This window comes from Antechinus flavipes, chromosome 2, assembly GCF_016432865.1.
Source record: "Antechinus flavipes isolate AdamAnt ecotype Samford, QLD, Australia chromosome 2, AdamAnt_v2, whole genome shotgun sequence".
Lineage (NCBI taxonomy): Eukaryota > Metazoa > Chordata > Mammalia > Dasyuromorphia > Dasyuridae > Antechinus > Antechinus flavipes.
The window spans coordinates 651241676-651255616 of NC_067399.1; the positions used below are offsets into that span (position 1 = coordinate 651241676).

The following is a 13941-nucleotide window of genomic DNA, read 5'->3' on the forward strand; positions in this document are numbered from 1 at the left end:
GAGTCTGCAAGGGACAGCAGAACTCAGGAGTCTTCTGGAGAGCCTCCTTGGGGAAGACCCACAACAGGAAGGGACAGAGGCCAGAGACAAGCCGGCCTTTCTTGGACTGCAGAGAGGTCTGGCAACTCCAAAGCTGTCCTGATTCAGGTCGCAGGCGGCCCTCGCCCCCCTCATCGGAGAGAAAGCGAAGCCCAGAGATTCTACAGCTGTTTCTGGCTTTTAGTGCAATCGGATATCCCTCCTGGCAGAAGGAGACCCAGTGGAGCCAAAAACGAGGTGAAATTTCCCGTCATTTCCCAATTCTGACAGGCCTCTTGTGATGGATGCCATCTTTACCCTTGCAGCAGACTTGGAAATCTGCTTCAATCAAAAGAGGGAGAAGCTGGGAGTCATGAATGACAAGCACAACTCACCTCCAGCCCACAGGAAGTCAGGAAGGATACCAAAAAGTTCTGGGCTTGCTGTGAATTCTGGGGCCTCTACTTACTTCCTACAGAGAAATCCCTCCTCCTCTCTGATCATCAGTTTATTGTTGTATAAAATGAGGGGGTTGGACTACAGATAACCACGAGAGTCTGTGAAATTCTACATTATGTCGTTATCTGGATGTCCCCAGCCTTCCAGGGGGAGGGAAGCAAGAGGGTCCTAGTTGGTGATTTCAGCTGAGTTCCCGGCGTGAAAACTCCCTCCCCCCGTTCCGGTTGTGAGACCATGAATCGGGAGCCTGGAGACCACAGAGGTTACTCAGACAGAGCACGTCATTGTCAGGAATGGACTCTCAAACCAGGGTCTTTTCCACTGAACCACACATGCAGTCATTTGAAACAAGTTCATAGAGTGTTCAAGATGGAAGGAGCCCAAAGTCCAACTGGACTTTTTAAAATGGAAAAAAAGTGACTGGGAGAGGAATATATGTCTCGGATTTGTCCTCAGTCAGTTAGCAAATGTTTATTAAGTGCTTACTGTGTACCAGGCTCTGTTATAAGTGCCAGCTAGACTAAGACAAAAACACCATTCTGGCCACTTTCCAGGAGCTGAGGTTCTCCTGGATGAAGGAGATAACAGCTACCAAACATAGGATGCGGGAGGTGAGCCCCGACGGAAGACATAATGGGAGGTGAGTCTTGAGGGAAGACACTAACAGGTTTGAGCTGAATCTTTAGGAAAGCCAGAAGTGAGAGGCCAGAGTGCTCCGGGCCAGGCACTGGGTAGAGAGGAGGGAGCCCCACTGAGAACACTCATAGTCTCTGCAGTAGATGTTTTGCTGAATCATTTTTTTTCTTTGTCAAAGGCTGAAATCAGTAAGGCAGTGGTTCTCAAACTTTTGTTTTCAGTATCTTTATCCTATTAAAAATGATTGAGGATCTCTCCAAAGAGTTTTTGTTTATCTGGATTATATTTATAGACATTTACCATAATGGAAATAAAAACTATTTTTGAATTTGTAGACCCTCTAAAAGGGTTTCAGAGATCTCCAGGATTCTCTAGACCACACTTTGAGAACCACTGCAGTAAGAGGTACTAAAGGGGTACTAAAACAGGATGAAAGGTATCAATAAAAAGGAAATGCAGGGTCCAGTTCTAGAGTATCGCATCACAGAGGAGCCGTGATTGGCAGTGATGGATGGAAGGACTCACACTGAGGAGCTCAGAAATGCAAGAAGAACAGAGATATCAGCCCATGGGCTCTGGAATACTCAGCCAATACCTGTATTTTAGCCACAGAGCTGGCTTAGGGACAGGGTGGTCTAGAGGGAAAGGATAGGAAAGGGGTCGGGAGGACCTGAAATGAAATCTCTTGGTCTATACTCACCAGTTGTGTGACCCAGAATAAGTCACTTCTGTGAACCTCAATTTCCTCATCTGTAAAATGGGAATAATGCTAACAACCACCTAAGGGAGTTTTTGTACATCAAACGAGACAATGTGTATAAAATGTTTTATGAATCTTAAAGCTCTGAGTTTAATTTATTGTTACATCATCATAGAGATATAATAAGTGGCTACTTATAGAATTGATTTTAGGGATACCAAGAAAGCCTTCTGGCCCCTGAAAAAGCATTTGTACGAGCTACTTACAGATTTAGTCTCTGTATCCAGCTTCTTCTCCCTCCTTTGAGCTTCTGGCATCAATTTGAGCCTCTCTCATGACCAAATCTACTGGATTTTATAGACAGACCTTCAGAGGTAGAAGTTCTCTGCACCAATATAGGTGCATCTATCATCTACATCAATCCCCTCATTTTACAGGTGAGGAAACTGAGCCTGGAGAGAAAGTCATGAGCCCAAAGCCACACAGCTAACTAGTGAGAGAGCTGTGAACCAGAAGTGAGCCCTCAGTTCCCATCCCACCAACTACCTAAGGAAATCCCCTTGATGTTGTTTAGGACCCATTTAATCATTTATCAAATGGAGAGGCAGCATTTATACTAACCTACCTCACCTGGATGTTGTAAACCCTTTGCAATTTGGAACTAGAATTGCAGTTCTTGTTATTATCCTTATGAGCAGCCCCAGATGAAGGGCAGGGAGGCAGTTTGAGTCTTGTATGTTTTCTGGCTCTGGGTCCAAGAACATCCTCTGTCTTTTCCCATCTTGGAAAGAAAGGATAGCTGGGGTCCCTGGGCTTTGTGTGTGTCCTACCAATGATCGGATACTACATGACCCCCAGAAAGAGAACAGACAAAAGAACAATCTGCTTACTTGAGGATGTCATTCCGATTGAAGAAGGAACAGTCCTGTTAAAGGGGGGAAAATCTGAGTGAGTCGGCAGCATTTAATTACTTGAAAATCTCTGAAATAAAAATGATAGGTAGTATTCATATAACATTTTTAAGTTGAGAAGCACTTTATCCATCTCATTCCATTTAATCTTTGAAACAACCCTGAGTGTTAGAAGCCATTATTATCTCCTTCTTTACAAATATGGGAACTGAGGTGGACATGGACCAAATGACTTGGCCACAGGCACATAGCTAATCCATGTCTGAAATTAAATTTGAACTCGGGTCTTCCTGATCCAAATCAAGAGCTCTCTCTGCTATAGTCCTTCACGTCCCTTTCCTGGGTAGGGCAGATGGTCTGAACCAAGAGGTAATGGCCACACACATTCAGACAAAGCTAGGGGAAATGGGAGAATTGCTTTTCTTTTAATATCAAAATGCCACATTGAGTCTACCTGAATTGCCCACAATTCACTAACAAGTAAAACTTGAGATTTTCTCTTCCACCCCTTAGACCAAAACCTTGAGAACTGGGAATGTGGTGATTCTAAATGTATGATAATTAAATCTGGACCTGAGGACCAAAGACAAAACCTAGCCTGTCCATGGTCACTCCACTAGGGATGAGAAGAGTTGAGACTGAAGGCAGAGGACCTACATTCAAATCTCCCTTCTGACCCTTACTATCTGTGTGATCTTGCAAAAGTCATTTTACTCTGATGTGACTCAGTTTCCCCATCTGTAAAATAAGATGGTTAGATTCAATGGCCTCTGAGGGTCTCTTCCATCTCTAAATCTATGTCCTCACCTCCCTATGATTCCCAGATCCCTCTCAGCTATGTCCCCCAAAAGAAGACAATAAGAACAAGGAATGGCTGCCAAGCAAATTACTGTTACACAACTGCAAGGATGATAACTAAGTTAATTAGTCAAGATGTCCTAATTCATGGTTTGAGGTCTTCTAGAACTCCCTCTCTTTCCCCAGGGAAAGTTTTTAAGGACACTTGGTAATCCTAGAGGGATGAAAGAGTTCCCTGCTCGCCCTCTTGGGTTTCATGAGCTCAGGGCTCATATATCCCAGTTCCCTGGCCTCCCCTGTATGGAGCCTACAGGCAGATAGTGTAGCAAGAGTCTGATTACTGGGTCTGGGGCCAGATGGTACCTTTAGCTCATATTGTCTCAAGAAGTCCAAGTTAGGTGATTAACTCTTTGTTCACTCTACTGCAGTCAGGCTCCCATATGGGAAGTTCCCTCAGGTTTAGCATATACTAGGCACTTAATAAATGCTTAAAGACAGCTGCCATCATTTGGCCACACAAGGGATACTAAGAACAAGAAACAGCATCCTCATGCATCTGAAGAACGTTGGCTCTGAAGTGAGAGGACCTGCCTTTAAATCCTGCCTTTGACTACTTGTTACAAGTAGTGACTGCCCAATCTATAAGGCTCTCTTCCCTCGGACCTCTTGTAGCATTTCTATCTTATACTTCTCTGATGTATATCTGATGTGTGTATATCTGATGTATGTTCTAAAACATATTGTTGTATATTTGGGCGCATCTCTTTTTAGCTCTTATTGTCCCACTAGACTATAAGCTACATGAGGGTAATAAGCATGTCTCGTAGAAAGTTTGTATTTCTGCCAGCACGCCACAAAACACTTCATGGAGTCACTATACACGCTTGACTTCTTAATAGATGTCATTTTAATGAATAAAGACCAAGTTAGACAACAGCAGAAAACATTCTCAGAAAAATGAAACTTTGCTATTACTTTTAAAAACACGTTTTCCATCTCATTTGTTAATCGTCACTTAAAATCACTTCTAACTAAAGTCTTCTCATTACAATAAGATCATATCATCATACATGTGGGATTCAAAGGAACTTCTCAAGTCATCTAGTCCAGCTGTCCTCAAACTTTTGATGTCAGGACTTCTTTATACTCTTAAAAATTATTGAAGGCTCCCTCACCTTTCCTACAAAGAGCTTTTGTTTATGGGGCTATGTTTATTGATATTTATCATATTACAAAATCAAATATCTTAGTATTATTGGAAAAATAGTTTTGACCTCTGGAAGGGTCTTGGGGACACCCAGGGATGTCAGGATCGCACTTTGAAAACCAGAGATCTGGTCAAACTGGCTCTTTGTTTTTATAGATGAGGAAGCCTACAGCAAAAAGGGTTGCATGACATGCCCAGGGTCATACAGATCATAAATCTCATTTGGGTCTGGGTCCTCTGACTTCATCACAGTGACCCTGGGCTGGAAAAGGTCATACCAACAAGGAAGATAAATTTGAAGGAGCCCTTAACAACATGGAATATATGTGTGGGCCAAATGTGGAACCAGGTACCTTTTTTTAAAATTTTTAATAGCTTTTTATTTACGAGTTATATGCATGAACAAGAGAACTGTTTGGTTCTGCACACATATATTGTATCTAGGATATACTGTAACCTATTTAACATGTATAGGACTGCTTGCCATCTAGGGGAGGGGGTGGAGGGAGGGAGGGGAAAAATTGGAACAGAAGTGCAAGTGAGTGCAAGGGATAATGCTGTAAAAAATTACCCTGGCATGGGTTCTGTCAATAAAAAGTTATTTTTAAAAAAAAAGTTCTATGCATGGGTAATTTTATAGCATTGACAATTGCCAAACCTTTTGTTCCAATTCTTCCCCTCCTTCCCCCCAACCCCTCCCCCAGATGGCAGGATGATCAATACATGTTAAATATATTAAAGTATAAATTAAATACAAAGTAACTATACATGTCCAAACCATTATTTTGCTGTACAAAAAGAATCGGACTCTGAAATATTGTACAATTAGCCTGTGAAACAAATCAAAAAATGCAGGCAGGCAAAAATATAGGGATTGGGAATTTAATGCAATGGTTCTTAGTCAACTCCCAGAGTTCTTTCCCTGGGTGTAGCTGGTTCAGATCATTACTGCTCCATTGGAACTGATCTGGTTCATCTCATTGCTGAGGATGGCCACTTCCATCAGAATACATCCTCATACAGTATTATTGTTGAAGTATATAAGGATCTCCTGGCCCTGCTCATTTCACTCAGCATCAGTTTGTGTAAGTCTCTCCAGGCCTTTCTGAAATCCTCCTGTTGGACCAGGTACCTTTTATCTGGAGGCCAGCATGGCTAAATGGGAAATACTCTTTTCCAGAAATATATACTAGTGGACAGATTATTTATGGCTAAGGCAACTCACAAAGACTATCTACTGACAAAATATCATATTATTTGGAGCTAGAAAGGGCCTTACTGATTATATATTACATTATATTATAATGTAAATGTAATATTGCAATATAATACATATACATATATATTATAGTCTCACCCTTTTATTTTATAAAGAAAGAAACTGAACTCCCATCACACTGTAAAGGGCAGAGCTCAGGAACCTGGACTCCAAATCAAGTGATTTCCTTTTACCAAATTGCCTGGGACAAGGATTTAATCCCTATGGGCAGAGGGTGTCCCCACATGAGCCTCTAAAGCAAAGGTATCAAACACATGTTAAATACCTTCCTAAGCATCATCCCAGTCAGATTAAAAAGTAGTTCCTATAGGGTTTTAATGTGTCCATGTAAATGTGGTTTCCTAAATCAATATGTGGGCTACAGGGATCATTACATACTTAGTTTGACAGCTGGTTTCCATTTGCATTTGACAGCACTGCCCTAAAGAACTAGTGTACTTAGAAAATAACAGCAACAACTGACATGTCTATAAAGCTTCTTGAGACTTCTCTGGATAGACATTGTTATTATTCTCATTTTTCAGAGCAGGAAACTAAGTCCCAGAGCCAGGAAGTCAGTGTCCTGAGGTGACACAGCTGGGCTAAGGTGACAGATCTGGCCCCCCAGTGCGGGTTTTTCCCTGACCCTCGAGATCTGACACAAAACAGGGAAAATAAACACCTGGTACAAGAGATTACCTCAGCAGCCAGGATGGGGAGGAGAGGGCTGGGAAAAGGACAGAGGGAGGATTCAAAGCTCTGAGCCCTGGTTTGGAGATAAGGATGATGGCTCCATTTCTATCAACCACAGCATGACACACACCAACAGGTGCTTTTGGGAAACAGTCATTTTTAGGAGGTGGTACAGAGGAAAGAACATTCATTGACCTTACGAACAAAGAACCTGGGTTCTAAGGGAAATACCTTAAAGGATGGGAGATGGATGGAGAGAACTGATCCGGCTGGGAGGCCATAAGTCTGTATGGAAGTTCTAGTTTCCACTCCCCCATCCCTTGTCCTCAGTGCTATCAGAAGGGATGATTCTTGGAGAAAATAATCATGGAGGGTACCTCAATTTTCAAACAAGGCAGCTTATTTTAATGGAAAGAACACCGGATTCAGTGTCAAGGGACAAAAGTTCAAGTCCCAGTTTAGCCATTTATGAAATCACAGAATTCAGAACTGGGAAATACTACATTTGGTCCCACCCATCACTCACTCCCTGAATAACTCTGGGAAAGTAATCTCTCTGAGCCTAGTTGTCTTTGGCTGTACAAGGGAGAATCCATCTTGAGACTGATTCTAAACTCTGGCCCGACCTTGTCTCATCTGATGCTCACGGTATCCCGTGAGAGAGGCAAAGCAAATGTTCTTCCCATTTGACAGAAAATTATGACCCAGAGGGAAGGGAAATAATTTAAGCAAGAGCACTCAAATAGGTAGGTAGTGGTAGAACTGGGACTAGAAGCCGGGGCCAGGGCTTCTACTACATCTCATTCTTCTTCCTGACTTCTAAAAAAGTAAACAAAGCTTTATCTGAGCCCCAACTCACCTTATTCCTCTAATTGCTAATGTAACTTCCCAAATTACCTTCTTTTCTTCTACATATATATTTCACATTCGCTTATCTGTGTGAGCAAATGAGATAATATTTACAAAATACAGATTTTAATCTGCTTAATCAATGCTTGTTCCTTTCAGCTTTGCCCTCTGTGCATGTTATTTGTAAACTTCTTGAAGCAGGAGCTTTACTTTGGGAGGGGATATCTCTAGATCCTCAGCACCTAGCACAGCACTTGACCTGTGGCCAGCATTTTCTAAGTGCAGAATGAATGAATGATTTTGAATGTACTTTGGATTCCGATGAGATTGCTTCAGAGAATACCCACTGTCCTGGCTCCAGCTTCCTTTTCTCCTGCCAGAGGAGACTGGGCAATTTGACATGCACGGCAATGAGAAGTGCTTCTGTTTGGAACCCTGAGCAGCTCCCAGTCAGCAGGCAGCCCAGGTCCATTCTCAAAAAGGACCCAGCCTCTGTGATGGAGTTGCTGACACTGCACTGGTAAGCCGGAGTACTTTTTATTAGTTTAATTATAATCAATAATAATTAATTTAATTAAATTTTAAAATTAATTAAAACAATTTATTTTAATTGATTAAAATTAATAATTTAAGCAGAAAGGAAAAGGGGTGTATGAGTGTGTGTGTGTGTGTGTGTGAATGTGTCTATGCTTTAGGAAATTAATCATTTTGTGTTCTAATGGGCCAACAAAAGCCTAGTCCTTCTGTTTTGATTCAAGAGAAAGAAGAACCCTAAAAGACCAAGACCACCAATGACTTAGAAATCACCCTCACCAGGAGGTTAGGTGGTATGGTGAAAACAGGTCAGGGCTAAGATATGTGGGCTCAAGTTCCAGCTCTGCCGTCAGCTGTTGGACTTTGAAGAAAATCCCAGCGTCCTCAACAATAAAGTGGGGAGAATTATAGCAGTTTATTACAAAAGAAACCTCCCATTATCTTGGGTGGGAATGTTATTGCATTGTTGCTGCATGTTAAGGACATATATGAGGTTTGACATTAACAATGAGAAGAGATGGCATGGTACAGAGGGTTTGGAGTCAGAGGAGCTGAATTCTAATCCTGATTATCACAGCCTACCTCTATGAGCTTGCCTCAGTTTCCTCATCTGCATAGTAAAGGAGTTAGAATGGATGAACTCTGAGGTCCTTCAGTCTATAAATCTAGGGTCCCATAATATTGGGGGTGGGAAGAGAAGGGAGAATGAGAAGGGAAATGATGTAAAGAGAGCTGAATTCATTGAGTGTTCATCCGTGATTTGAGAATTAGAGTCACATTTCATATCCAAAAGATGGAGTTGGGGAAGAATCAAAAAAAGTTTGAAAAAAAGACAAGAACATCAGTTGTATCTTGGAAAACAGAGGCATCATGGGACTGAGGAAGGAGTGCTAGATGCAAGAGATCTGGGTTCAAATCTCACCCTCAGCATTTACTAGCTACATGGCCTTAAGCAGAGCCCTTCTTTTCTTTTCTTTTTTTGCTTTTTTCTTTTTTTTTTAATTTAATAATAACTTTATATTGACAGAATCCATGCCAGGGTAATTTTTTTTTACAACATTATTCCTTGCACTCACTTCTGTTCCGATTAGAGCCCTTCTTTTCTTTAGGTCTTAGTTTCCTTCTTTGTAAAATAGAAAAATTCTGTGTATTCTACTTTCCTCACAGGTCATCATCAAAATATGGAATAAGAGTAGAGACTGACCTGTGAGTTCCACTGATAGGGAATTTCCTGATGAGGAAATTCATTCTACCAATACAAATCGGCACCTCAGCAGCGACTTCTAGTCTTATGGAGCACTAAAGGATTGAGTGAATTTGTAAGTCAGAGGAAGAGCTGGAACCCAGGTCTTTTTACTCTGTGTCCTGTCTCTGTTCATGATACTACATGGCCTCACTTAAAAAAAAATGAGAAGTTTATATTGCAAGAATGTTGGAACAATGGGAAATTTGTGACTTTCGCTTTCCCCACTTTGAGTGAGAAGAGAATTTAAAGGCAATGTATTCAAATTTCAGTGAGGAGAATATAGTTTAATATAGAAGCCCCAGAACCAGGGCAAGGAAGCAGATAGCTTAAAGCAATAGAAAACTTCAAGGAGTGGACAGAGGAGAATGAGAAAAAAATAAATTTTATTATTTGAAAAGACCAAGAAAAGAAAAAAAGAAGGGAAGTAAGAGAGGAGAAAGGGAAAGGGGAAGGGAAGAAAAGGAAGAAAGTAAAGAAACAGGAAGAAGAAAAAGGAAGGTAAGCAAAATAAAGGGAAAATGTGGTAAAGGAAGAAAAGGAAAAAGGAAAGGAAAGAAAATTACAAAAAGGTGTAACCTTCCTACGGGAGATTAGAAACTACCCTGGAAAGTTTTAAGCAACAGCTCTCTGCTCAGGGATGGCCAATCTAAACATTACTCTTTCTTTTTCCTAATTTTTGAAATCCAGAGACAGCTTCTACCACTATAAATCACAGCAGGCCCCATATCACGAGGTGCTTTTGGGAAACTATAATCTATAAGAGGTAGCATAGCAGAGGGGAAAGAGCATTCTTTGCCTTTGGAGACAGAAGATATGAATGTGAATCCTGGCTCTGCATTAACTGTGATTCCTACCCTCACTCCCATTCCCAAAACATGAACTTCTTTCTTGGAGCATCAATGGAGTAGAGTAGAAAAAAGTCTGGACCCAGAGTCTTTAGACTCTGTCATTTATTCCTTGTGTGACTTTTAGCAAATTACTTAAAGCTCCCTAGACCTCAGTTTCCTCATTTGTAAAAAAAGAAGAAGCATTGAACTAACCTTTACCATCCCTGGATCTAAATCCTTTAATCCTACAGACAGTTTGATTAGTTCATCTTTGGGGTCCATGAAATTACCAGGAGGAAACCCCGTGTTGTTCTGGGATGCCCTCCAAGGGCACCCATCTTGGGCAGTAGGAGGGTGTGTTGCTACCCACCCTCTCCTTGGGAAATGACCAAGCATCAAAAGCTACTATTCCAAGGATGAAGTTTCAAGGATAACAGCTGAAGAAGGGAAGTCTCTGGGCTATAACTTCACATATATTATTCTTCCCTTCGGTGCCAGAGCCAAGACCAGGCTGGGTTCCTGAGCAGACTTTAAACTTGACACCAGTGACTTCCTCCAAGCTCTGTAAATGAAACTGGGTATAAGATAGAGACCCAGTAACCAGAACACTGTGTTGGCACTCCAAGTTCCCAGGGCCAAGATCCCAAGTCCACTTTATTTCTTCAAAATCTACTTGACATCTAGCAACCTGAGAGCCCTGGGTCATTCAGCTGAGTTTCAGACTCCTCTCCTTCTGAGCCAAAGGAGGCAGATTTCCAAGTGCTCTCTCCATCATCCCTCACCCCTACTCCCAACGTGAAAGTCTAAGTCCCAAATCAGATTTTGTGGTAGGACCATTTCCTAAGAATATTGTGAAATGAAAAAGAAACTGCTCTGTCAAAATAAAATATTTAGGGCAGTTGATGCATGGAACTGGAAATAATCTATAGGAGCAAGGATTGGGACAAATTAATAAACTGTGATCTAATTAAAAAAACAAAAATGAAAAGTCTTTATGGTAGCACAAGGGGGAAGGGTTTAGGATTAGGGAAGGGAATCACAGAATTTGAGAGTTGGCAGGCATGTCAGTAGCCATCTGGTTCAACCCTCTCATATGCAAAGGGATCCCCACTCTAATATATCCAACTACCTTTGCTTGAAATCCCCAGGAGGAAGGAAATCTCCATCTTTCTAGGTGAGTCATTCCCTTCTGGGACAGTTCTAATTCCCAAGATGGTTTTTCTGTTACTCAACTCTGCAGCTTCCCCCACTGTCTCTTGGGTCAACATGAAAGTCAAACTTGAAGATAGCTACCATGTCTCCCAAACCTATTTCCTTCAGCTCATCCTCAGATGTCATGAACTCAAGGCCTTTCGCTACCCTGAATGCTCTTCTCTGGACACTCTCCAGTAGATCAATATCTTTCTTAAACCATGATGACCATAACTGGACACAATGTTCCAGGTGAGGTCAGACAAAGGCAGAATACAGTAGGATTATCATCTTCCTATTCCTGGAAGTTATGTTCTCCCTAATGCATGCCAGATAACAGTAGTTTATTTGACTGTCATAGCAAACTGCTAACTTAGAGTGAGCTTGAAGACCACTAAACCCCTCAGATTGTTTTCAGAACGATCTTTGTCTATCCATGCCTCCTCCATCTTAGGCTAGAGGAGCTGACTTTTTATACTCACACACAAGACTTTACATTTATCACTACTGAATTTCATCTTATTAGATCCAGCCCCATTAACGCCCCCTTCCCCCCTGCTGTGTAACTTTGAATGGTCATAATCTTCTTGGGCTTCAGTTTCTTCATATGTCAATTGGGAGTGGAGGTGGATTGTACTAAATGATTTCTAAGGAAGAGGGAGGAGGAGAAAGAAGGAAGGAAGGAAGGAAGGGAAGGAGAGAAGGAGAGAGGAGACAAGGGAGGAAAGAAGGAAGGACGGAAGAAAGGGAGGAAGAGAGGTAAGGAGGGAGGGAGAAAAGGAGGGAAAGAGGGAAGAGAAAAAGCAAGGGAGGAATGAAGGAGGGAAAGAAGAGAAGGAAGGAAGGAAGAGAAGGAAGGAAGGAAAGAAGGAAGGAAGGAAGGAAAAGGAAAGAAGAAAAGAAAATGAATAGAAAAGAAAGAATAGAAAGAAGAAAAGAAAAAAAAAGGAGAAGCAAACACCATATTTTGAAAACCAAAAAATAAATTATAAGTGCATAGACAGATTTAGAAAAAGCAGGGGAAAATATGTTGCTATTATTTTCTAAAAAAAAAAATTATTTTTCCCATTTCTTTCGGTCAGAATATAAAACAAGTTGAATTCTAAGGCAGCTGGGTGACACACGGGATAAAGTGTTGAGCAGCCCAGCCCAATCTCTAATATTTTCTCCTACTCCAGAGCCCTAGATGGGCTCTGATTCTAGGGTACCTGGAATCTGAAAGTGAGTCAGAGGTCCCGTCATATGAAAGGGGAGACAGACTCGGGAAACGATGTGTAACTGACATCCTTTACCAGAGCTCACCATCGTTTGCAAAAGCACTTTCCTAACAATAGTCTTCGAAGATGAAGTTTGAATATCATTCTCCTTTCACAGAAGAGGAAACTGAGTCGGGGGAGATACATAGTTACAAAGCCAGCAAGTGGGAGTGGGAGTGGATACTCAAAAGCTGGTCTTCTTTGCAAAAACTTCCTTTCCGCCCCCGAGGGGGCTGGAGACGACAGGGAGTTCAGATCACAGTCCCCCACATATCTGTCCCAGCCCCGAGCATCCCAAGAGCCCAGAAAGATGGCAGGAGATAAAGGGCGGCTCCCCGCTGAACCTGCCTCCTGGGCAGCGGAGCGTGGTTTCCTTAAGTTAGGATGGGCCGGGGATGGAGGAGGAGCAGGTGGCAGGTGGTAGAAGGAGGCAGAAGGGCGCACCATTCCACTCCCCCCGGCCCGGCCCGGCCCGGCCCGGCCCCCTGCTCCCAGCCGGGCTCCTCACCTGGTAATTGTCCAGCTGCTCGTCAGTGAAGATCGTCTGCTTGTTCCCCATCTTAGCGGCGGAGCCGGGGCTCGTCCGGGGCTAAGTCTTCCATCAGAAGGCGCCTGCTGGCTCTCGGGGACCCCGGCGTCCGAGTGGCTGTGGCCCGACCAGACGGACGATGTCCGCCCCCGGGTGTCCCTAGTGCTGCCTCTCCTCCAGATAGCCCCCTCCGGGGGTCAGGTGACGGGAAGAAAAGCGGAGATGGCTGGGAGGGCCGGGGGCCAAGGGTCAGCTCCGCGGCGGTCCCAGTGGACCTTCGCCGCTGCCCCTGCCTCTGGCAACGCCACCGGCTCCGCCTGGGCTGGGATCGAGAGGACGGGCAGAGGGGGAGCTGCCTGAGGGGGAGGAGGGCTCGCAGCCTCGGACAGCTCGGGACAGCTCCCGCTCCCGGCCTCCTCTCCAAGATCCGCCTGCTCAGGGGGTCCGGGCCTTGGAGGCCGCCCAGTCCGGGGCTTGGAAGGGGAGTAGGGGGCGGGAATGTGGCAGCTCCGCCCCTAGGCTGCCCCTCGGCCGGACCAGGATGGAGGCTCCGCCTCCCCAGAACGTGCAGAAGGAGGCAGACGCCGACCGAGAGAGGTCAGGGAACTGTCCTTCTCCGAAAACTGGATTCCATCGAGTTCTCTGACACCCCTTTTCGCACCCCATCCAGCCAACTCCCCACTTCCATCCTCCCACTCCCCAGCACCCCAACTGTTGTTTGCCTGAGGGGGTCTGCAAGCAAGGGCCCCGGGTCTCCGCCCCGACCACGCCCACCATGATTTAGTTTCTGCTCACTTTATGCCCCAAACTGTGTCCCTAACCTCCCTGC

General features: G+C 43.6%; 1 protein-coding gene across 3 annotated transcripts in view; it reads right to left on the reverse strand.

Annotated features, from left to right (window-relative positions):
• Positions 1 to 13589, reverse strand: part of CIB2 (calcium and integrin binding family member 2) — a 31445-nt gene extending 17856 nt beyond the window's left edge. Inside the window, exons 1-2 of one of the 3 annotated variants that reach the window (XM_051982407.1) lie at positions 13092 to 13589; positions 2704 to 2738 (exon numbers count right to left, since the gene is read on the reverse strand). In XM_051982407.1, coding sequence (XP_051838367.1) covers positions 2704 to 2738; positions 13092 to 13142 — 86 coding nt within the window. In that variant the 5' untranslated portion in view covers positions 13143 to 13589. Of the gene's footprint in view, positions 1 to 2079; positions 2155 to 2703; positions 2739 to 13091 lie in introns of those variants that run through there. The other 2 variants (XM_051982409.1, XM_051982408.1) reach the window with 2 other exon arrangements.
• Positions 13590 to 13941: the final 352 nt, after the last annotated feature.